This window comes from Gymnoscopelus microlampas (assembly GCF_963454915.1).
Source record: "Gymnoscopelus microlampas genome assembly, chromosome: 1".
In the NCBI taxonomy this organism is placed as follows: domain Eukaryota; kingdom Metazoa; phylum Chordata; class Actinopteri; order Myctophiformes; family Myctophidae; genus Gymnoscopelus; species Gymnoscopelus microlampas.
The window spans coordinates 16,005,268-16,028,650 of NC_139962.1; the positions used below are offsets into that span (position 1 = coordinate 16,005,268).

The 23,383-nt window shown below is 41.2% G+C and overlaps 1 protein-coding gene across 1 annotated transcript; it reads left to right on the forward strand.

The window, feature by feature from the left end:
• The first annotated feature begins 12 nt into the window (after positions 1–12).
• On the forward strand, positions 13–23,094 carry whamm (WASP homolog associated with actin, golgi membranes and microtubules). The gene is made up of 11 exons (XM_084062034.1): positions 13–678; positions 2,380–2,553; positions 4,049–4,199; positions 5,966–6,135; positions 10,626–10,818; positions 12,681–12,865; positions 13,925–14,011; positions 14,694–14,789; positions 15,095–15,473; positions 18,297–18,439; positions 19,922–23,094. Exons 1-11 carry the CDS (start codon positions 88–90, stop codon positions 20,075–20,077), a joined length of 2,325 nt encoding a protein of 774 aa, XP_083918160.1. The 5' UTR covers positions 13–87; the 3' UTR covers positions 20,078–23,094.
• The last annotated feature ends 289 nt before the right edge of the window (positions 23,095–23,383 follow it).

The following is a 23,383-nucleotide window of genomic DNA, read 5'->3' on the forward strand; positions in this document are numbered from 1 at the left end:
CTCCTACGTCATTGCAAATGGCGGACGGTGTAAACAACACAGAACACTGAAGTGTGTGTGGACATATTATGATTTTAACACACACACATGATGAACAACAACGCGGACTTCGAGCGTCTGGACAGCCTGGACGGCTGGGTCGCCATCAAGACGGACATATTCGTGGAGAACGAGACGTTCAAGCTGGGCTTCATCGTTCAGTGGAATGTGATCGAGTGTCAGTTCGCTGTCACCTGTCACAACAGGACGTTACAGAGAATGAAGCGCAGGGAGCAGGACGGGGGGGACACCAGTAGTGACAGCAGCTGGGCCGGACTGTTCTCTGTCACGGACCTGGACAACGTCCACCACCAGCTGGCCTCCATCGCGGACGTCTTGGGGCCGTATTTCCCCGATCTGTCCGCCTTTACGCAGGGCAACATCTGGGACCTGATATTTCCAACCAGTCGGAAGTCAGCTGATGGTTCTGAGGAGGACGAGAGGGATTTTGACACGCCGTGTCGACAGCTGGAGAAATACTTCAGCACGGCGATCGACGTCTGCGGACGCAAGATCGTGCTCGATCTCCTGTTCACGCAGGACGAGCCCGACATCGAGGAGTATTTTGAGAACCTGCAGGAGTTTAGGAAGAAGACCATGCAGGATGAAGTGGCCAGGGCCAAGGAGAGCCTGCGGAAGGTGAGGCGAGTAGCCTACACTACACACACAGGTAGCCCCACATCCCTAGTACCTATACCCATGAGCCCATGAGCCCAGCATCACTACCAAGCCCACCAGCATCACTGCATCCCTATTCCCTATTCCCTACCCAGGAGGAGACCTGCCCAGCAAGTCCAGCAGCACCCCTCCCTCCTTACCCAATCTCAGCATCCATACCTATGAGCAGCATTCCTATCCATGACTAGGGCTGTCAAGACAAGGGTTCGAATCTTAACGATTCCAGTTCCTTAACTATTCCCTCTCAACAGTCTGATTCCCTTAACGATTTATTTAGGGCGTTCCTATGGACCCTTACGGGTCCATTTGGTTCCATTTGTACAGAGTTATAGTGTTCCTTGAAATTAAAAAGTTTGAGAATCACCAGTATTGTAATAATTATATAGCAGCAGACGTGAAGTCCACATACCAGCTCTGACAGTGTGATTAAAACCGGGTTCCGGAAACGGTTCCAAATGTGATGGAACCGATTCCGGTTACTCAATTTTGGATCCGGTTCCCCCTGTCCCTCCGGTTCCGGATCCCAACCTTATTCAAGACGATTCATTGTCATACAAATAATTGCGATTAACTTTTTAATTGGCATTGAACAGTACACTGGAACATACAAATAAAACAATAATTTCTATTTGGCTTTTAGGCTTCGTAAACAAAAGTTGCACTGGGCAGATATGACAGATTACTTAATATACAAAGAAATGACTGTCGTATTTAGTAGCTGTAGTGTTTTTCAGGGACTCCAGTTGTTCACGACTATTCTGTTGAAGTTTTTGCACTGGTCGGCTTACAGTGGATGTGATTATAAGAAGGGCGCTATATAGTAAAACCCTGAGTGTTTATACACTCTGTGCATAACTGTAGTCCTGGGTTTCCAGGAGGTGGCATACCAGATTACTATTCCGGATCATTTAGATTTGAACTGGAAGGTGTCATATGTGCTTTTGGTTCAAAGCTGCTGCAGAGCCAATCAAACAAAGCTATGGTTAGGCCTGTCACAATTATTACATAATCGTCTAATGATTAGATTAATCGCAATTATTTGAGATAATCACAATTATTTTGTCATCGTTTCTTTGTTGAAAAGTTTTCATATATTTTCATACATTTAAAAAAATAGCGGAAATGGCAGATCTACAAGCTCGTTTGTAGATGTTTTTTAAAATATAAAGTTATTGTCATTTATTTCTTTGTATATTTTGTCATATCTGCCATGTGCAACCTCAAAGCCTAAAAGACATGTAGTTTTTATTCATAATGTTCCAATGTTCAACAACAAAACCGCAATTAAATCGTTAATCGCAATTATTTGTGTGACAATTAATCGTCATGTAAACCTTCATCATCGTGACAGCCCTAGCTATGGGAAATTGAACTGGAACAGGAAACGGATATGCCTATTTAACTCTGAGCACCAAGGACTTTACTATGTTAGACAGAATGTTATTATTGTAGCTATAGATAGTTTATTGATGCTTCTCTAAACAACAGTGTTGATGTCTTTAGTGTCAAGAACAGGACACCTTTCCCAACACATGCCTTTCTGAATAGCCAAGCGTGTGTGTGTGTGTGTGTGTGTGTGTGTGTGTGTGTGTGTGTGTGTGTGTGTGTGTGTGTGTGTGTGTGTGTGTGTGTGTGTGTGTGTGTGTGTGTGTGTTGTGACAGCTGATACAGAGCCACGGCGGTGCTGACAGAATGGTTCTGCTGCTCAGCATCTACCAGGAGGAGGACCAGGCTTATCAGGACCTGGTAACAACGGCTACAACCTTCTTCCATTATCTGCTTCAGCCATTCAGAGATATGAGAGAGCTGGCCTGCCTCTACAAGATGGAGATCCTGGTACATAATACACTTTATCCCCCTAATACAGACAGTAGTGGTGTCAAAAAGAATCGATTCATAGATTAATTGCGATGTGGACTTGGACGATTATATATATATATTTATTTTAACCTTTGTGTTTATTTGGCATTTTCAGCATGTTAGACAGGGGAAAAACATCATTTCATCATATCATATCATTTCATCACATCATTCTTTCTTTAGTTTTTTTCCCCGAAAAAGGACATCCTTTCATCATATCATTTTTTTGTTTTCCCCCACCACCCCCCTCCTCACAGCACAAAGTACAAAAGTAAACACAGACATGTACACAAATGAGAAATAAAATTAAAATTAAAATTAAGCACACCTCACAACATGATTAATTGTTGAAAAGTAAATGAATAAATAGTAATACTAAATAATAATAATGAAAATAATAAAAAATGACCCCCCCTCTCTCTCTCTCTTCTTAAATCCTAACTTCAAGGCCTAAATGCAGCCAGGTTGCAGACACCGTCCAGGATAGACTTTCAATCTTCCACATCATTTGCCTCAGTGAGGTCTATTAGTTTACGCCAGATTCCCTCAAACTAGATTGTTTTTTTTTAAATGTTTTTTTAATATTGCACAGAGCATCAGTATATCTGACTGCTTGTATTGAATGATGAAAAAGTTGCCATTTTGTGCAGTAATATAGAAAAGTGTGAATCGAATCGTTACCTGGTGAATCGTAATTGAATTGAATCGTGAGGGCAGTGCCAATGCACACTTCTAGAATACAGACCTGTCTCAGCAGGTCTGCTTGTGACAAGCTGTTCGAGTGTGTGTATATCAAAACACCAGGTAGTAAAAGGTCAGACTGGGGGGAAAAAGGTCTTTAATCCCTTTAGCTAGCTATGTAAACATCAGCGTGATTAAGATGACTGAATATTTATCTGCTCGGCGGCAGGCAGCATCATTAACCATTACTGTACCTTGAGCTGCTGCGGGGCGAGTTGTGACCTTGAGTCAGTGAAGTGGTTTTCAGGCAGTGGTGGAAAAGTACTCAAATGTTTTTTTACTTTGGTAAAAGTAATCAATTGTATCAATTGCAGTATCACTGCAATGTAGAAATACTCTGTTACAAGTGAAAGTCCAGAATTCAAAATTTACTTGAGTAAAAGTATTGGTATCAAAATGTACTTAAAGTACCAAAAGTAAAAGTACTAAAATGTTTGAAAATAGCAGATTTACAAGCCCACAACGCGTCGCGGGCTTGTAGATCGGCTATTTTCAAATAGCCTAGGTATAAAATAGGGCTAAAGTGGTTAATGTATGTTTTTTAATGTAATGATTTATATCTACAAAGTAACTAGTAACTAAGGTTTTTAAATAATTGTAGTGGGGTAAAAGTACAATATTTGCCTCTGAGATGTAGTGGAGTAAAAGTACTGAAAATTCAAAATACTCCAGTAAAGTAAAAGTACCGCAAAGTTGTCAGCTGTTTGCCTTACTGTTGCTCCCTTTGCAGAAATGTTTGGATTTTGAGGAGCTGGGTCCTAAAAGAATTGCAGAGCTGGAGAAGGAAGTGGAAGAGTGGAGCAGGAGAGCAGAGGATGCTGTCTCCTCTATTCAGGACATCACCGTCAGCTACTTTGTATCCACTTCAAAGGCTCTGGCAGGTATAGACAGCCCTCTGTGAGTCTTTTAGTGTGTCCAGAGGGAAGCACGCACATCCCAACAAAAACTTTTCAGGTGCTGAACAACAATACGTACATTGGAGGGAAAGGAAGGGAAGTTCGCACACTGTAGCCCCCAGTAGATCCCAGTTGAAAACACTACTAACTTAATACGTTTTCTACTGGGAGCTACGGTGTGCGAACTTCCCTTCCTTTCCTCTTTTTCGTGTGTGCATCAGAATCATCATTATTGTCACATCACAGGTTTCAGGTTTCATTATGTTTTGGTTTATGTTAGAAGAGAGGTAGAGTAAGAGCGGGAGATATGAAACAAAAACAAAATAAAACTAGAAAATGTGCTCCTCGGAGCACAGGTCTCCGCCAGTATTGTTCCTGATTAATCCTGTCTTACCTCACTTCAAAAGATATATATGATCTTTTGAAGTGACTTACCTATTTATAGGTCTCTATTTCATCATGCGTCTCGCTAGCCAATCAAAGCACACCCTTTCAAGCTTGACCAATGTTAGCTTGGTGGACACACGGAAGGACGAGAACGAAAACATAGTCTCCTGGCGGAGACAAAAATAGAAGCATGTAAAACTAGAAAATGTGCTCCTCGGAGCACAGGTCTCTGCCAGTACTGTTCCTGATTAATCCTGTCTTACCTATTTATATTACATATTGTCACGTGTCACTTGACCAATGTTAGCTTGGCTGATGGATAGATGTGTCATTTCAAAACATATAAATGATGTTTTGAAGAGACACACCTATTTATAGAGCTCTATTTCATCATGCGTCTCGCTAGCCAATCAAAGCACACCCTTTCAACATATTGTCACGTGAAGCTTGACCAATGTTAGCTTGGTGGACACACGGAAGGACGGAAACGAAATCATAGTCTCCTGGCGGAGACAATGATCAATGATATATACCCCAAAAGTGTGTGTGTGTGTGTGTGTGTGTGTGTGTGTGTGTGTGTGTGTGCAATCATGGGTATGTCTGCATTTATGTGTACAGCACAGATGTGTGCATGATGAATACTTGGCCGTAATCCTATTATTCTATTATTATCACTCTGTTACAAGTCATGTATTTTGTATATCGTCACTGTCGGGTGGAAACCAAAACCAAAACTGTTACTTTTCAGGATTCAAATTCAAAAGTAGCAAAAGTAGCAGATCGACAATCTCTAAACACGTGTTTCAAGCTCGTAGATCTGCTACTTTTGATGCTTTTCGTGTGACGCTGTAGTATGATCAAGTAGTGTGTTAATTTACGGAAGAATAATATAACATAATATAAAAACAGAATATGGATATAGGAGGTTTTTGCCCGACAGCCACGATATACATACACAGTATGTATTTGTAGTGTTTTAGCACAGTGCGTCTCAAACTTTTTCATGTCAAGGACCCCCAAAATGATATGAATTTGGCCGCGGACCCCCATGTCAAAATATGTTGTTCTAGGGACCCCTCAGAAGCAAAGATTTGAGTTACAAATGTTCGATTTAAAACATTATTATAGTCAAAGATTTGCACACATTTTCAAAAATAGCAGATCTACAAGCTCATATGAGCTTGTAGATCTGCTATTTTTGGATACCCAAAGTATAAAAGGTTAAAGTGGTTAAAACTATTGTGATGCTATATTAACACATTCTGCTGGGTACCCCCTGGAACCCCCCCAAGGACCCCTGGGGGTCGCCGGACCCCACTTTGAGAACCAAAGTTTTATCAGACCCATCATTTACATGTGTCCAGGTATGGTGAAGCAGATGGAGGTGGATAAGAGTCGCTTCGGACCGGCTGCCTGGGCGTCTGCCGCTCCCAGGCTGGAGAAACTGCGCTTCATGTTGGCCAAAGAAACCCTGCAGCACATGAGAGCCATGGAGATGTGCCTCAGCCGCAACAAAGACAGCATCAGGGAGAAGGTGTGTGCCTCACTTAACCCATTTTTTGGATACATTGTTTTTTTTTTTTCAAGGTAAACAGAAACGTGTGAGATCACCAGTGCACATAAGAGGCCATATACAGGGAAAACCAAGACAGAAAAAGGAAAAGAAAAAAGAATACACATACACACATGTAGACATACAAAATAAAATAAATAATAAAATGAATTAAAGTCAGACAAACATAAACTCACAAATAGCTAAATAAGTGAGATAAGCTAGATAATCAACATACATGCATTAAATAAACATGCGTACATGCATTAAATAAACATGCGTACGTGCATTAAATAAACATGCGTACATGCATTAAATAAATACATGGACAGACAGTGTACAGAACTCCATCATTTTGAATGTGAACATTTGTGCAAATCTTTTTTAAAGCAAACATTTGTAACTCAAATATTTTCTGGCGATTCTACATGTCTTTGAAATCCTACAGTTTAAAAAAAACGTACTGTATGTTTCTCTATCAGTGGTTCTCAAACCTTTTCATGTCAAGGACCCCCCAAAATGAGCGCTATGAGCTTTTACATGTATATCTGCCATTTTTGAATAGCCAAAGAAATCTAAAATGACACAGATGCGTTCCCAGTCTTAATGGGTTAAGACCTGAGGCCGATTCTACAAATGCCTTCTAAACCAGTCGTTCTCAAACTTTTTAGTGCCAAGGACCCCCAAATTGTATTTGGCCACGGACACCCATACAATTATTCAACACATTTTAAACACTTTCAAGATTTTTGTTCAAAATGTTCAAGAATAGCAGATGTACAAGCTCTCAGCACGGCACAAAGTGATGCGCTGTGAGCTTGTAGATCTGCTATTTTTTAATAGCCAACGCTAAAATCTAAAATTACACAGATGCTTTCCCGGTTTTAATGGGTTAATATCTTCTGATCAACAATATTACCAATATTATTATTATTAATATTCCCCACATGATTTTTGGGGGGGTCCAGATGACAGTGTTTTAAGACCTTTTTAAACGTAAAAAAAAGAGAGGAAAAAAAATAACATTACTGCATCAAAAGTAATCAACAAACTATACTATAAAAACTGGTCAAACATTGGCCAAATTGTCAAATAATATAAGAAAGAGGCAAACATTTTGAAAGTAGCCGATCTACAAGGTCACAACGCCTTTCAACACGAGGCGTTGTGAGCTTGTAGATCTGGAACCGAGTCAAACTAAATGTAATGCCTCAACTCCTACAATTCCAAGTGCTTGTCAGGGTGGGGGGTCCCCGGTTCAGAACCACTGGATTAACCTACACTAGACCTGTGCCTGTCGGGCACCGGCCTAGTCGAGAATGATGCAAGTTGGGAACCGATACCCGTTCTACCCGTCTGGAACGGTCTGTCTGTCTGTGTACCTTTTGTGCCCATATGGAGATCTACTGTATGTGCCTGTCTGTCTGAGAACTGTCGGAGTACTGTATATCTGTCTGTCCTTGTCCCTTTTATGGCCATACTGTATATGGAGATCCCAGATGTTATCAGTATATGGCCATATGGGGGGGGGGGGGGGGGCAGGGTTGCCAGATCTGCTTATTATAATTTCCCCGCAAGAATCTATTTGAGAATAGCCGATCTACAAGCTCACAACGCGTCGCATCGCGACGCGTTGTGAGCTTGTAGATCGGCTATTTTCAAATAGCTGATGTACATGTTAAAGTACTCATGTGGCCCATAGCCGCTTCTTTTCGGCTGGTTTTCCTAGACCTGGTTGCTTGTTTCTCTCACATAATCTGGCAACACTGGGGGGGGGGGGGCGGGGGGCGGATATTCTGGAAAGTCCTTGTACAGTCTGTGGAAAATGTGTGGAGAATGTCTGAAGAGTGCAAACTGACTGTGTTCGATGCGGTATATCTCCATCTGTATAACCTCATTCCAAATGTGCATGTATTCTCTCAGGCATCTCACCAGAGTGCTGTGCCAAATCACTGTGCTGTTTGTACTTGTGTACACGCTCCTCTGGTCTGTCTGCATGTCTACAGCAGAGAGAATTATCAGAACGGGCACGGTGCCATCGTGCTCTCCTGTACCGCTCTCTTCTCTTTTGGTGTTCCAGAACCGATATGAATCTGGCTGCCACAGTGCTTTGATCTATTTATAAAAAGCCTGACTAGAAACCTGTAGAAGCCCCCCCCCAGATAGGCTGCCACACCACAGCCCCTTTTGTTTGTGTTTGTTTATGTGAGAATGTGTGACGGTGTACAAAGGTGCCAGCTGTGTACTGTACAGTAGGTTTGTCTGTCTGTCTGTCTATCTATCTATCTGGCTGGCTGGCTGGCTAGTATCAATGTGTTATCACATACTTTTAGCTTTTATATTTTTATACGTTTTAAATTAATTGTATAGTGAAGAGTATGTGTAGTATGAAAAAATTGAACAATAGGGTCCCAATAGGGCTTGTACATCTTTGATTTGATTTATTTAGCACAATGTAAAAACAATACAAAAACAAAAATAGTACTCAGAATATAAAAAGAAAAGTGCCAGGAGGAGGCAAGAAGCCCAAAGGGCTTATACGAGGCCTCTACCTATCTATAACACAATACAAATATGAATAGAACATGTAAACAAGAACATATAAATATATAGAATTTACAAATAATATGATTGCAGTATAAAAATAAAAATCTACAACATGATTGAAATACCTGATTATCCATAACAAGATTACTGATCAAAATTAGCCAACATAGTTGACATAGTTGAGTTCAGATTTTACAGGATAGTTAAATCAAATCAAATCCATAGAGCAACCAAGCAAACAGAGAATAGAGAAGAAACAAAGGTACAAACCAAACAAACATCTCCATTGGTGAATAGGATTTGTTTGGATGCTGGTTGACAGAGGTGAGAACGTGTGAATAAAAGTGTGCAATAACCCTGTCATCATGCCAGCATAACAACATGTGCATGTGTGTCTGCAGGTGTCATGCAGAGAGCGTGTATTATGGGTAGCAGATGGTTGTGCATTTTTTAATGGACAAGCAGGGACACACCATAATCTGAAAATGTTATTTAACCAAACTAAGTACTAAGCCCAGTATTTGAGTCAAAAGTTTATAGTCAAATATTACTCGACTACAAAGTGAAAGTTGCTCCGTCAAATTTGTACTGGAGTATGTCGCATCGTAACGCGTTGTGAGCTTGTTGCTCAGCTATGTTCTCTATAGTTTAAATAGGGCTGAAGTGGCTCATTCATTTGGTACGTTTACCCCTCCTATAAATATAGTGGAGTCAAAAGTACAATATTTGTCTTTGAAAGGTTGTGGAGTAAAATACATAAGTACCCCAAAAATACAAATACTCAAGTAAAGTATAGATATTATATCTCTGCTGTCGGGCAGAAACCAGCTAACTCCAAAATGTAAAATTTTCGTTAGGAGGTTTTGTTCTAGCCTGGTAAACCCTCCCTCCAGAAATCTCAATTGTATTTTATTTCAGGAGTGAGTCTGGCCTGCAGACCTATATGGGCAATTTGGCTGTGGGCTGGAGATGGGTGGGAGTAATGTAGCATTGATGTCCAAGTGGCCCTTTGATGTCCAATTAAGCCACTTTAGGCTGCAGTGATTATCATCAGGAGTAATTGGTTTGTCTTTGATGTTAATGAGCAGCTTGTATGAAAGGTGTATTGATTAATGACGTGTGAACCACTCTGGTTCCACCTGATTGGCCTAACCCCTCTGTCAATCACAAAACAATGAGCGAGGACGCTGATTGGCTCGGTCAGTTGGTAATTCCGCTAGAAACTCCCACAATGGGCAATCAGGCCAGACTCACTCCTGGAATCAAATGGAAATGAGATTTCCGGAGGGAGGGTTTACCAGGCTAGTTTTGTTCATCATTGATAAGAACTGCTGAATGGACCTCAATGAGGTTGGAGGTCAAAAGGGGGTGGAGCCTGGAGTCAGCAAAACCAGCTAACTCCACCCCCCTTTGGTGGAGTTAGCTGGTTTAGTAGAAGTTTGAGGATCCAATGGAGTTACATAGCTGCTTTTGTCAGAAGCACTTTCTAATACTTTTCATTGGTTCAATATATTTTTTTACCAACACACAGACGTAAAGGATGTTCAATAGCACTGATTTATGGAAAGAAATGTGTAAATAGCAGATATACTGTACAAGCTCATAGCGTGGCACCAAGTGCTGCGCTATGAGCTTGTAGATCTACTATTCTTAAAAAATCTTGAAAATGTTTGCAAATCTTTAAATATATATTTTTAAAGCGAACATTTGTTACTCAAATTTGCACACATTTTCCACAATTTAAAACATTTTTTGCAGATATACAAGCTCATAGCCTGGCACTCGGTGCCAGGCTATGAGCTTGTATATCTGCTATTTTTTTAATAGCCAAAGACATCTAAAGATGACATCCCGGTCTAAATACTCAAGTAAATGTACTTGGTTACTGTCCAGCACTGATTTAGCACCCTTTTCTCGTGGCATAGATGGGTGCTCTGTCTGCCAACGAGCCAGCACGGTCTGCGTGTGGCGAGGGCCAGCAGCCGGAGACGGTGGACCAGCTGGAGCTGCAGTTCTATGAGGCCCAGCTGGAGCTCTACGACACCAAGTTTGAGATCCTGAAGAACGAGGAGCAGCTGCTGGTGGCTCAGATAGACACCCTACGAAGACAGATTAAAGGTACGCTGCGTGTAGTCTTCTATCACAGTGGTTCTCAACCTGTGGGTTACAGTGAAATCACAATTTAAGGCCTCTCTCCTCTTTTTTTAAAGATTTATTTTTGGGCTTTTATGCCTTATTGATAGGACAGTAGGCTGACAGGAAATAGGGAGAGAGATGGGGAGTGACATGCAGCAAAGGGCGTCGGGCTTGGGACTCGAACCCGTGACGCGCTGTCAGGCTACATTGATCCTAGGTGCCTGGACCGGTACACCAGCTGTCCAGGCCTATTCAAGGACTTTTAATACCTTTTTAATACCTAAAAAAAAGAAAGAAAGAAAATAAATAAGACCATTACTGCATCAAAAGTAATCAACAAACTATACCATAAAAACTGGTCAAACATTGGCCAAATTGTCAAATATTGTAGGAAAGATGCAGAAATTGCAAAAATAGCCGATCTACAAGCTCACAATGTGAGCTTGTAGATCTGCTAAATGTAATGCCTCAACTCCTACTACTCCTACTATTCCAAGATTTGAATGATCGAGAAGCAAGTAAAAAAAAAAAAAGTGTACCTTGTCGTCATACAACATTGTCACACAACACTACCACTGCTATTTGTGCTATTTTAAAAACATTTTGGAATGGGAAGAAAAGTTTTCCCCCACCCCAAAATAAAAATATTGATCTGATTGACCTGTAATTCAGTGGTGACGGTTAACGGGATAGAATAGTGTTGTGTTTCACGTACTGAGGCCATAGAGGGATTTGTAACACCAACCGCAACCGTCTGTTGTAATCAAACAGCAGTTCTACTACATGACCTTTACAGTCTCTACTATTAACTCAGGCGTTCCGTCATTCAAAGGTCTCTCTAAGTTCTAACACAGCGTGGTGGACGTGACACACTACTTTCCTCAGGAGTCATAATACCGGAACATTCAAAGCACACAACGGGGGTAAGCGGAGAAAGCAAGTCCGGTGAGCGATACTAATAAAAGGGATGTTATCTCACAGACTGTGTGTGTACAAATGTTCCAGAGAACACAAGGAAGGCATATCCCTGCTCAGATCAATATCTCTGCTAGAATGCCACCTTTAAAATAATGCCGTCAAGCATAATCACTTTGGGAAATATTTTATTATTATTGTTTCATGTAAGTGCTCCCTAATTTTAGTGTATTTCCCTTTCTATTAGTGCAGAGCTCGGGGGAAAGAAGGTGATAGCAGCATTGACACAGTAAAATCCTGAGTGTTCATTTAATTAACACATTAAAACCTGGAAAGCATCGGTGTCATTTTAGATTTTTGATATCAACCACTTTTATATATATATGTATATATATATTCAAATTATGTTATACTTTGGCTATTCAAAAATAGCAGATATACAAGCTCATAGCACGGCACCGAGTGCCGCGCTATGAGCTTGTAGATCTGCTATTTTTGAAAAAATCGTGAAAATGTATAAAACAGTTTAAAGCAAACATATTTTGAGACGAGGGTCAGCGACGAAATACGGCGACGAAATACCTTTTGGGGATCCTTGACAGTTTTTCAGAAAACTGTTTTTTTTTATAGAAGGATTAGAAGGATTTAGACATTTGTAGAATCTGCCTCAGGTCTTAATGGGTTAAGTTAAGGACTTTACAGTGTAGGAGGCTACGGTTGGCCTTGGGAGCTATTCAGACTCACTGCCATGAATTGAGTGTTCTTTCCCAGCTCCCTTCTGAGGCTTCGTTCCACCACTGTTTACAGGAGAAAGTGTCTCATGTTCATTGTCAGTGCTCTCTGTACTAGATTGAACCGATTGCAATATGGAAACGCATAATCCTGCTCTTACACACCGGTGGCCACCCACCTGCCCTGTGTGTTTTCAGAACTGCGCGAGGAGGTGGTGTATTATGATGTGTGCGAGGATCCTGAGGAGCTGCAGAGCCTGGCTTATGCAGGCATACAGCAGTCAGACTCCTCTGGTCTCCGTCAGCTGAAAAGACGCCTGCAGACACTGGAGACCAAGAGAGGCAACATCTGCGCTCGGAGAGCATACCTCCGCAACAAGAAGGTACACCTGCAAACATCCTGGGCTAGAATGTAAGAGTCCTTACATTGCCTTTGCTGGCCTGTTTGAATCCTTCCTGAAGGCTTGCCTCCACTCCTCCTCTCGGTTTCCCTCACCACGGTTTTAAATCCCCTGAAATGCTGTTTCACACCTTCTAAATCTTAACCTAAGTTTTCTATTTTGGATTATTTATTTATTTTTCATCATGTTGTTATTATATCGTTGGAAACCTTGTATGTCCAAAAACATAAAAAATTGAAACTTGGATATACAAGGTTTCTGCCCGACAGTGACGATATCGATATATAGTAACTAAAATGACACGGATGCTTTCCCGGATTGAAAGGACCACTTCACCCATTTTCAACCTTACCTTCATGCATTATAGTTGTCCTCACTAATGGTTGTTATAAGATGGCACAATTTCTATGCAGTGACTCTGCGTGTCTTCGGTGAGCTGTGGACAGTTCAGAAACCTGCCTGCCAACGACATCATGGATGAAGATTCCAAGCTGATAGAAACTACAGCCTTTCTCCTCCTGGAAAATTAGCATGCGGAAATAGAAGTCATTGTTCTTGCATTTAATAAGAAATCTTGTTTGAAATTACCAAACCTATTTCTGAACTGTCCCCAGCCCCCAGAGACACAGAGCAAATAGACAGAAATGCTGCCATGTTATAATGAGCATTGTTAGTGAGGACCAATTATATGAAGATAAGGTACTAAATGGGCGAAGTGCTTCTTAATGTCATGTTTTTTGTTATGTGTGGACCCTACTGTAGGAAGATTAGCTGTTGTTATGCACCAGCTAATGGGGATCCTAATAAAGTCAAGCTCAATAAACTCAATAATGTAACGAAGACTATCGTTGCTATCGGGCAGAAGCCTCTTATATCCATATTTTGACGTGTGTGTGTGTGTGTGTGTGTGTGTGTGTGTGTGTGTGTGTGTGTGTGTGTGTGTGTGTGTGTGTGTGTGTGTGTGTGTGTGTGTGTGTGTGTGTGTGTGTGTGTGTGTGTGTGTGTGTGTGTGTGTGTGTGTGTGTGTGTGTGTGTGTGTAGGATCAGTGTGTGGACGCCCAGGAGCAGAAGAGCAGAGCAGAACAGCAGAGCTGCACCTCCTTCAGCCAGCACCACCACGTCCACCTGGTGAGTCGCTATGGCAACAGGGGAAAACACCCACGAGAGAGAGAGCCAGAGAGATCTTTAGATGAAAATGCTGTTAACCACTTGAACACCAACACCCCTGATTCTGGAGGGAACATTTGCCACGAAATAACTGATGTACAAGCTCACAACAACGTGCTGCGACGCGTTATGAGCTGGTACATCTGCTATTTCTGCCAAAGAGATTTGGTGTAGAAGGAAATCAGAGCAGACCGAGTACAGTTTATTCACCCTACCAAAATTTTAAAGGAGTGTAAATCTCTACTCTCCTTCAAAACAGCTCTAAAAGAGCACTTACAGACAGGTGGCTGCAATTTGTCTGTCATTAAGGGTGCGTTCGGAAATACAGCACTGAGCGCACTGGCCAATGCAAACTAATAGGCGAGTGCGCTCCGGTGCGCTATTTCCGAACGCACCCTAAATGTTTCGATGAATTGAGTACAAAGGACCCCAATGGAAACAAGTCATTGGTTTTTTGGGGGTTTTAAATCCTCTTACCAGACCTTGTTTTGAACTGTACTTTCCTGTGCTTTTTTTTTTTTGCAAACTGCTAATAAAGTATTCAATCAATCAATCGGTTTCACTGAGCATTAGAGGGGTTTAAGTGGTGAGATGGCCTGTGTGTCGTTGGTTCTCATCCTCTGTCTGCCCCTCCCGTCCGCAGAAACGAGAGAAGAGGAAAGAGGAGGACCAGAGGAGGAAGGAGTGGGTGGACCAGGAGCGAGAGAAGACCCTGAACAGGTTACGGTCCTTCAGAGAGGTCAGTCTCTCTCTCTCTCTCTTCCTTCCCATCTCTGTAACATCCTCCTTCTCTTCCAGCCTCCCAGTTCATCATTTATCAGCATCATTGTGTGTGTGTGTGTGTGTGTGTGTGTGTGTGTGTGTGTGTGTGTGTGTGTGTGTGTGTGTGTGTGTGTGTGTGTGTGTGTGTGTGTGTGTGTGTGTGTGTGTGTGTGTGTGTGTGTGTGTGTGTGTCGTGATGTTTTCACTGCTTGGTTTCTAAACCTATAACAACGCCCTCCCCCCCCCCCCCCCCCCTCTCTCTCTCTCTCCTTGTTTCTCCAGAAGCGACCAGGCCACTACATAAAGAAGACCCCTCGTTGCAGGACGTCCTCCGCCGAGCCTTCCCAGCCTCTGTCCATCGTGTCCCTGGGCCCCTCCCCTTCGTCTGGAGGGTCCAGCAGGAAGGCCCCCAAGAAACAACAACAGTCCTCCAAACCCAGAGACATCCCCGTCCAAATCTACGCACCGCCGCCGCCACCAACACAACCACCTCCTCCCCCTCCACCTCCTCCTCCTCCCCCACCCCCGCTCCCACCACCCATCCTGCCCCCGCCACCTCCACGTCTCCCCGCTCCTCCCTCTCAGGAGGACGCGCCCAAGGAGCTCAGTGAGAAAGAGGCTGCCCCGTTCCCGGCCAGGAGCACCCTCAAGCAAAACATAGGTGAGCAAATGACTCCGCTCAGCCCTTTGTGTCAGGGCTGGCCAATTGACTCATTCAGTGCCAGACTTATTTCTGGCTGTGTTTGCCCAGTGCCAGAGATTTTTCGATTTTTCTTACCTTTTCAAGTAGTCATAGAATATTTATCTCCAGTATGATCGATCCCCTGATCGTTGCTAATCACTGAGGGTTTCACTGTTCTTCCGCGTAGAAAAAAGATACATGTCATCACGACCTCCTGTTAGCTTGTTATACTTTGTTGAAAATAGCATGTCTCGCCAAAAATACATATTAAAACAGCCGAGATACAGAATATTTCCCAAATACTTTAACCAGGAAGTGAATGGAGCAGTACATCTTGGGATCACGTGATCTCCTAGTTCTGTGAGAAAAAAAACACAACACAAATGAAATAAATAAAAAAATAAAAATAAAAAATTCAAAGAAAAAAAAAAGTTGTCATAAGTCGTCTTGGCAGTAAATGAATTAACCGAAACTATATCGAAACATTGACAAATTTAGAACCATGTAACCGACTTATAACTGAATAATCGAGAGGCAAGGTTTTTGTTTTTGATAATCCTTCATTCTTATATCAACAAATAAATTTTTTTTTTTTTTTATTATCGACAAGTCTGATTAACCACTATACTGCACAAATAGTGAAAATAGCCAATCTACAAGCTCACACAACGCATCGTGATGCCAGGCGTTGTGAGCTTATCGATCTGCAATTAGTTATATCGTGCAGCCCTAATTTGTATTGCCGTTCTGCAAACGCGGCAGTGATGGCCCCGGGATTGGAAAGGTGTGACGTTCTTGGTCTCAAAGCTTTCTACAGGTCTCTATATGTCATTGAGTTTGAGCTAAAAAGCATTATTTTACACTTTGGCTATTTTTGAAAAATTAAGAAAATGTGTGCAAATTAATTGATTTATATTCTTTTAAAGTGAACATTTTTAACTCAAATCTTCTGGGGGGTCCCTGGAACAAAATATTTTGAGATGGGGGTCGGCGGGCAAATACATATCATTTTGGGGGTCCTTGTCATGAAAAAGTTTGAGCACCACTGATATAGAAACATATGTTTTTCAGAAAACTGTTTTTAAAAACTGGATTTAGAAGACATTAGTAAGAATCGGCCTCAGGTCTTAATGGGTTAACGCATTCACTGCCAGGCTTATTTCAAGCTTGTTGATCCCTGTGCCATGATTAGGCTATATAGGAAAAATGTGTTTTTTTTCTCCGTTTATTTTTTAACATTGAAGTGGATGGAGGCATGGAGCAATGCAGCATTAACTTTTTGAAAATGGTTTTCTCCTAGTTCCTTTGAGATAAAAAAAAATAAAATTGGGAAAAACATTTTTTTTAGGCGACGTCAAAAGACGTCATTGGCACTAATGGAACACTGAAAACGGCCGTCAAAAGACGTCATTGGCACTCAATGAGTTAATAGACCCTCTCACCTATAATTTTACTCATTTCCCTGGTTTTCCTGGTTTTCCTGGTTTTCCTAACCCCGGTGCGAAATGGCAGTAACGCAGTGCAGTCTGGGCTCAAACTCCCCGCAGAGTAAAACCCATCATGTCCCGGCCATCTCTTGTGGCCGTTCCAGTGAGTGTGACTTCAAGCTAGGATATGTGAAACTATTAGTCCTGACCCCTGGGAACGCTGTGTGACTTTGTGCCAGAGCAGAGTAAGCTTCTCGCAGTGGTGGAAAAAAGTACTCCAATGTTTTACTTAAAAGTATCAATGCTGCAATGCAGAAATACTCTGTTACAAGTAAACGTCTGGTATTCAAATTTTACTTGAGTAAAAGTACAAAAGTATTAGCATCAAAATGCGCTTAAAGTACCAAAAGTAAAAGTATTCATTATGCCGAATGTCCTATTTCACAAGTGTTCAAAATGTATAAAAATCTTTTGAAAATAGTTGATCTACAAGCTCACAGCGACGCGTTGTTGTGAGCTTGTAGATCGACTATTTTCAAATAGCCAAAGTATATAGCGATAAAGTGGTTAATGCATGGTTTGTAATAATGATAAAAATCTACAAAGTAACTAGTAACTAAAGTTTTCAAGTAATTGTAGTGGCGTAAAAAGTACAATATTTGACTCTGAGATGTAGTGGAGTAAAAGTAAAAGTACTGAAAATGTTGAACAATCCAGTAAAGTTAAAATTCCTCAAATGTATTCTTAAGTACAGTACTTTAGCACATGTACTTAGTTACTTTTCACCACTGTAAGCTTGCTTTGCTTTGTGTGTGTGTGTGTGTGTGTGTGTGTGTGTGTGTGTGTGTGTGTGTGTGTGTGTGTGTGTGTGTGTGTGTGTGTGTGTGTGTGTGTGTGTGTGTGTGTGTGTGTGTGTGTGTGTGTGTGTGGAGGGGGGGGGGGTTGTCTGTCGCTCTGTCCTAAATCCACACCACGTCTTTTATCATCACCAGCCCGAGGGAGGCCCTGTTGACGTTCACGTTTAGCCCAGGGAACAGAGTCGTGCGGGCTCATTTATCTGAACCCTTTCAAAAAATGAAGGTTATTTGAGAGAAGGTTATTTCTGGAACACTGAGCGCCGAGTATGACGTTTTGGAACAACGTGCGTTGGACAGGGCTCTGTAAAGGTTTGATTTGTTGTAGTCAAAGCAGTTGTAGGTGCATGCCAATGACAATATTGAATATTACAGCACGTTCTCCAAAATATTGTGAAAGTAAAGATAAGCATGGAAAACGTTATACAATATTATAGAGGCATGTTCAGTAGTGTATGGTGTATGGTGGTCTGTTCATGGAATTGAATAATGATCAGTGTCTCTCTCTCCATATTAACTAGGAACTATGGATGAAGTGTTGGCCTCTTTACAGCGTGGGCAGATCCATCTTCGTAAGGTCCCAGCCCCCGGGACAGCGCGCTCTGGAGGGGACGTAAGGAACCATCTGATGTCTGCCATTCGACAGGGGGTCACGCTGAAGAAGGTGAGACATGCAGCACTAGGGAGTGAAGTGAATACGAGGGACAACATGTTTACTAAATATGGTTCATCTGGGGTGTTGAATAGTTTGAGTTGACTTTTTGGTAATCCAAATAGTGAAGGGTTGCGAACTGAATCTATTGACAGACCCTCTCACCTATAATTTCACTCGTTTTTGTGAATGTTCGTTTTGCTTATTTAATGTGGAAATATTTCACATTGTACCATGAAATCCATTAAAGGTAGTGGCACATGAACTGGCAGCATCGTACACACGATGCAGTGTGCAAACAGCCCGACCGACCAGAGCCAACCTAATCTAAGGTAGAACGGTAGAATTCATGTGTTAAAGGACAACTTTGGTTTTTTACAACCAAGGTTTATATTTGAGCTTGTAATTAAAGTAAATAAATGATGAGTGTAATTTTTTTTTCATTTACTGCTTTCTATAGTTTTAGCATTTTTTGCGATATTTTTTACAGTGGGCGGGGCATTCTGTCCGGTGGCTAAATATGCCTTTTTTACACAATAAAAAAGGTCCGGCTGTCTGAGATGGCCAGATGCGAGTTATTGGGGGCTAGAAGAGCTACTGTAAATAATAATAAAGAAAACGCCGGGTTAATGTGTTAAAAAAAATACATATTTAGCCACCGGACAGAATGCCCCCGCCCACTGTGAAAACACTGTAAAAAAGATTGTGAAAATTGCTAAAACTATAGAAAGCAGTAAATTTAATTTTTTTAACACTCATCTTTTATTTACTTTAATTACAATCTAAAACATAAACATTGGTTGTAAAAAAACAAAGTTGTCCTTTAAGCCATTAGGTTAGAGATGGTTAAGCTTAGGAATGGTTTGGTGTGCTTTAAAGGGCAAGACCACTTTGATAGAGGTTTTGGTTGTGTGTTTTTTATAAAAATGTTAACTTCCTGTTGATTTTACTATTTGAAGAGCCGGATCCAGTCTGGGTTTTATTCCTAATAAAAATGGCAAAATCAGAAAGGAAGGAAGGAAGTTAACATTTTTATTTAAAAAAAACTAGTACTGGATTTGGTGATGTTTTATATTGTCAACTTTGTTTGCATTCGTTTACGTGCTAAAAGAGTTACTTTGAGAGCTGTTTCAGCGTACCATGTTAGTCAATGAGGAGCATATTTTGAGTGATCAATATCTAATCACTGGAGCAATTATTTTCATTTCTTGTCCACCTTTGGAGTTACATCATGGCAAGGTAACTACACAACCCAGACCTCTACCAAAGTAGTCTTGCCCTTTAAGGTCGGGGGTAAGGATCTGAGAGGGCGTTTAACCCTAAATAAGATTGCGTGACCTCAAAGTAGTGGATTCAGAGCTTGAAGAAATTGAGTACCGGTTCAGGAGCCGTGCCTGTGATAACATATCTGCAGGATAATGCTGTAGCTAGGACTGCAGTGAGTGGGAGATTGAGCGTGGCAAAAATAAACGGTATATTGTGGTGGTGCTGCAGGTGCCGGCCGGGCGTCCAGAAGTCCAGGACAGTGCAGATAACGAGCTGGAGCGCAGCATCAAGGCCGCCATGCAGAGGATGAAGAAGGTGGCGGCCGACTCGGACGAGGACAGAGAGGACGAAGAAGAGACACCCTCTGGAGAATGGGACAGCTGATAACACACACACACGGTTCCCCCTAACATCAGTTCATGTCTGATTTAGGTTGTTGTCCCTATAGTATCAAAATGTAACGCACATCTAGAACACAGAAATGCTGCACTATGTAAATCAGCGATTCCCAACCCGTACACTGGTGGGCCGTGAGGATACTGTAAGTGGGCCCGTCAAACATCTGGCCAAACACTAAAGGTGCGTTCAGACCTGAAGATACATTTTTTTCCTAGTCGCTTGAATCTCTTCACTTTGGTCGTGCTGGTCAGCGTTGGTAAAAAAATGTTGCTTCAGTCGCATTTTTGTGATGCGTCCGCGTGTTTTTTTTTGTCAAAAACACACACCAACCCCCTCCATCCCGGCCCGGCCGGCAACTGTACTGACCGGGCATGATACAGAGCGCAGAGCAGGTCCTGGTCCTCCCCGCTCGGATGTCAGTTGAAAGCGCAGTTTGTTGCCTCGAATACCAATTTGTGGGCTGGTTTTGTTTGCAGGCATACAACAGATAGAAAATGTACACGTGGACTTAACTTACCGTGTTATTTTAACTCTGGGATCGCACCGGATCTGGGAATGGAGCCTGATCAATTTGGTTCTATTACGTACCCTCTCTGGGTTACTTTGTATGTAATCGCGCAGCTTGAAAAACTATTCAGGTCCGAACGCACCTTGAGATTTTAATGACAAAAATAATATTAAGTAATGTTAAAAAAAAAGTAATGGAATTGTTTCTTTAAAAGTGCGATTTTTTTTTTCATTATGATACCTATAAATATGCACTATTAACGTATACTATGTTGGTTACATTGATCCAACACATTGATTGATCATTAATAAACATAAGCACATTCGGCTGCCGTGTTAAGTGGTCAGATGGGTGGGCCGCGAAAGCTTTCGAGATTTTCAAGTGGCCGCTGCTCCAGAGAATGTTGGGAACCGCTGATGTAGATTATTGAATTGATCAGAACTTTGTGTAGAGAGGCTTTAGTGGCTTACAGTATAGTCACACAACGGGTTTAACCCATTAAGACCGGTAAAGCATCTGTGTCATTTTTAGATTTATCTGGCTATTAAAAAAATTGCAGATATACAAGCTCATAGCACAGCACTGAGTGCCACGCAATGAGCTTGTATATCTGCACTTTTATGAAAAATCATGAACATTTGTGCAAATCTTTGAATACATATATGTATTTATTTTTTTGCTTCTGGGATTCTACAAATGTCTTCTAAACAGTTTTCTGAAAAACGTATGTTTCTATGTCAGTGGTCCTCAAACTTTTTCATGTCAAGGATCCCTCCCCCCAAATGTACTGTATTTGACCGCGGACCCCCATCTCAAAATATTTAGTTCCAGGAACCCCCCCCCAGAAGCAAAGCTTTAAAGGGTCTACACCATGAATTTTAACTTTTTCTTCATTTTTGTGTGTTTTTGGTCTCCCCCACCTCTCTTCTGTTCCAACAAATACCCGACTTCGAGCATGCAGGCTTTCATAGGCTATCTGTGGTTTTTATGTAAATTGGTCTGAAAACAGTCCGTCAGATTTGTTCCCCCACCCTACGTCACGTCTGGGAACAATTCCTCCCGTTTTTCAGTTCTAACCAACAAAAAAAAATCCAAAAAATAAAATATATATATATATATATTTTTTTTTCCATTTTTTCTTTTTTTTTTTTTTTACTTTTTCCACACAGAACCAGGACATAACATGCATACAAACTGGCTCAATAGCGCCCCGTGCCAAACAGGACAATGTGGTATTGCAGGTGAAAGTGCTTTATAAGCCAGAGAGAAGTTAGTTGGAATGAGTATATCTGAGGCTTGATTTAGGCTCAAACCTTTTGAAAAACGTTTGAGGGACATAAACAATATGATATCAAATATTATTATTATTTTTTAAATTCATGGTGTAGCTCCTTTAAACAATGTATATATTCAAAGATCCAACCAATTTTCACGATTTTTCAAAAATAGCAGATCTACAGCGTAGATCTACAGCTCGTAGCGCGGCCGCGCTACGAGCTTGTAGATTTTTGAATAGCCCCAAGAAATCTAAAATGACACACTGATGCGTTCCTGGCTTTAATGGGTTAAGAAAACAAGTGTGTGCTTCAAGCAGAGATAGATAGGGAAATCTCTTTTAACCGCTACAGCTCAACCATCACTGAATATAGTTGTTGTCGGGCAGAAACCTCTTATCTCCATATTCTAACTTTTAGTGTTTTTTTCGTAATTTAATGCCCTACTTCACACTATAGCGTCACACAAAAGGGTCTATTTTTTTTTTTTTTTTTTTTTGGACTCCTGAAAAGTAACAGTTTTGGACATATGAGGTTTCCATTGGACAGAGACAATATATTTTGATGTATTTGCTGACTCTACTCTTTACTGACATCATCATCTTGGACTTTAATGATTTGACAATTATGCTTTGAGCGAGACTTCCCATAAACGCTCCACAAACCATTAGGTTTGTCTATGGTTACTAACCTGAGCAGTTGATATTAAAAGGTATTATAGTGTAGTAGTATACATTACGATCTACATGTTTACGCTGTTTTATTGTACGGTTATTTGTGTTTGTGAATTCTTGAGTTGGAAATGTCTTAAGGCGCAATTCTTATGTAATTTCTCCTCATATAGTATGATGCCATAATAACAGATGAATCTTTAATACTGGATTCCTTCTGCCCTTCATAAAGCACTTTGGTAAACACGTATTGCATTGCCATGGAAAAATATGGGTTTCCTTCTATTTACCATTTTCTGTTTATCTTTAAATCTCCAACAAACTTTTCTGGTTTTGAACCTGCAACACAGTACTTGGGACTACTTGGGACATTTCTAACAGATGGATGGTTACCAATTAAGATGACTATGATGCACTGATCTTTTTATTTTATTTTATCTCTTTTCCTGATACGATTACAGTATCAAATCTGATTATGCTGAAGTGCCTTGACAATTCTGATAACTTTTCAGATGTCATCCACAATTAAAATGTTTGCAGATACAGTAACTTTAGTCCTGTCGTATTTTATTTATAACTGGGGAGGGGGCGAAATGCTTTCTTTTCCGTTTTTCTTTTTACAAAAAGAGGGAGGGTAAATATGGTTTAGTTACTGTACATTTAGAAGGGACAGATTTGCATACTTCATTCTTTTTGACAACCTAGTCTAAAATGTGTGGTTTTATTCAATATTGATAGAATATTTGGAGGAATGAGGGCAAAAATGTTAATTGAGGCCTGGGCCGTAGCGTGACGGTCCAGGCACCCTAGGCGGCAATGCCAGCCTGACAGCGTGTCG

Excerpts from the sequence above, each read along its gene's own strand:
- whamm (XM_084062034.1), top strand. The coding sequence starts at position 88 with ATGATGAACAACAACGCGGACTTCGAGCGTCTGGACAGCCTGGACGGC. Across the intron at positions 2,554-4,048 it reads TCTACAAGATGGAGATCCTG|AAATGTTTGGATTTTGAGGA; the intron begins GTACATAATACA and ends CTCCCTTTGCAG. Across the intron at positions 18,440-19,921 it reads AGGGGGTCACGCTGAAGAAG|GTGCCGGCCGGGCGTCCAGA; the intron begins GTGAGACATGCA and ends GTGGTGCTGCAG.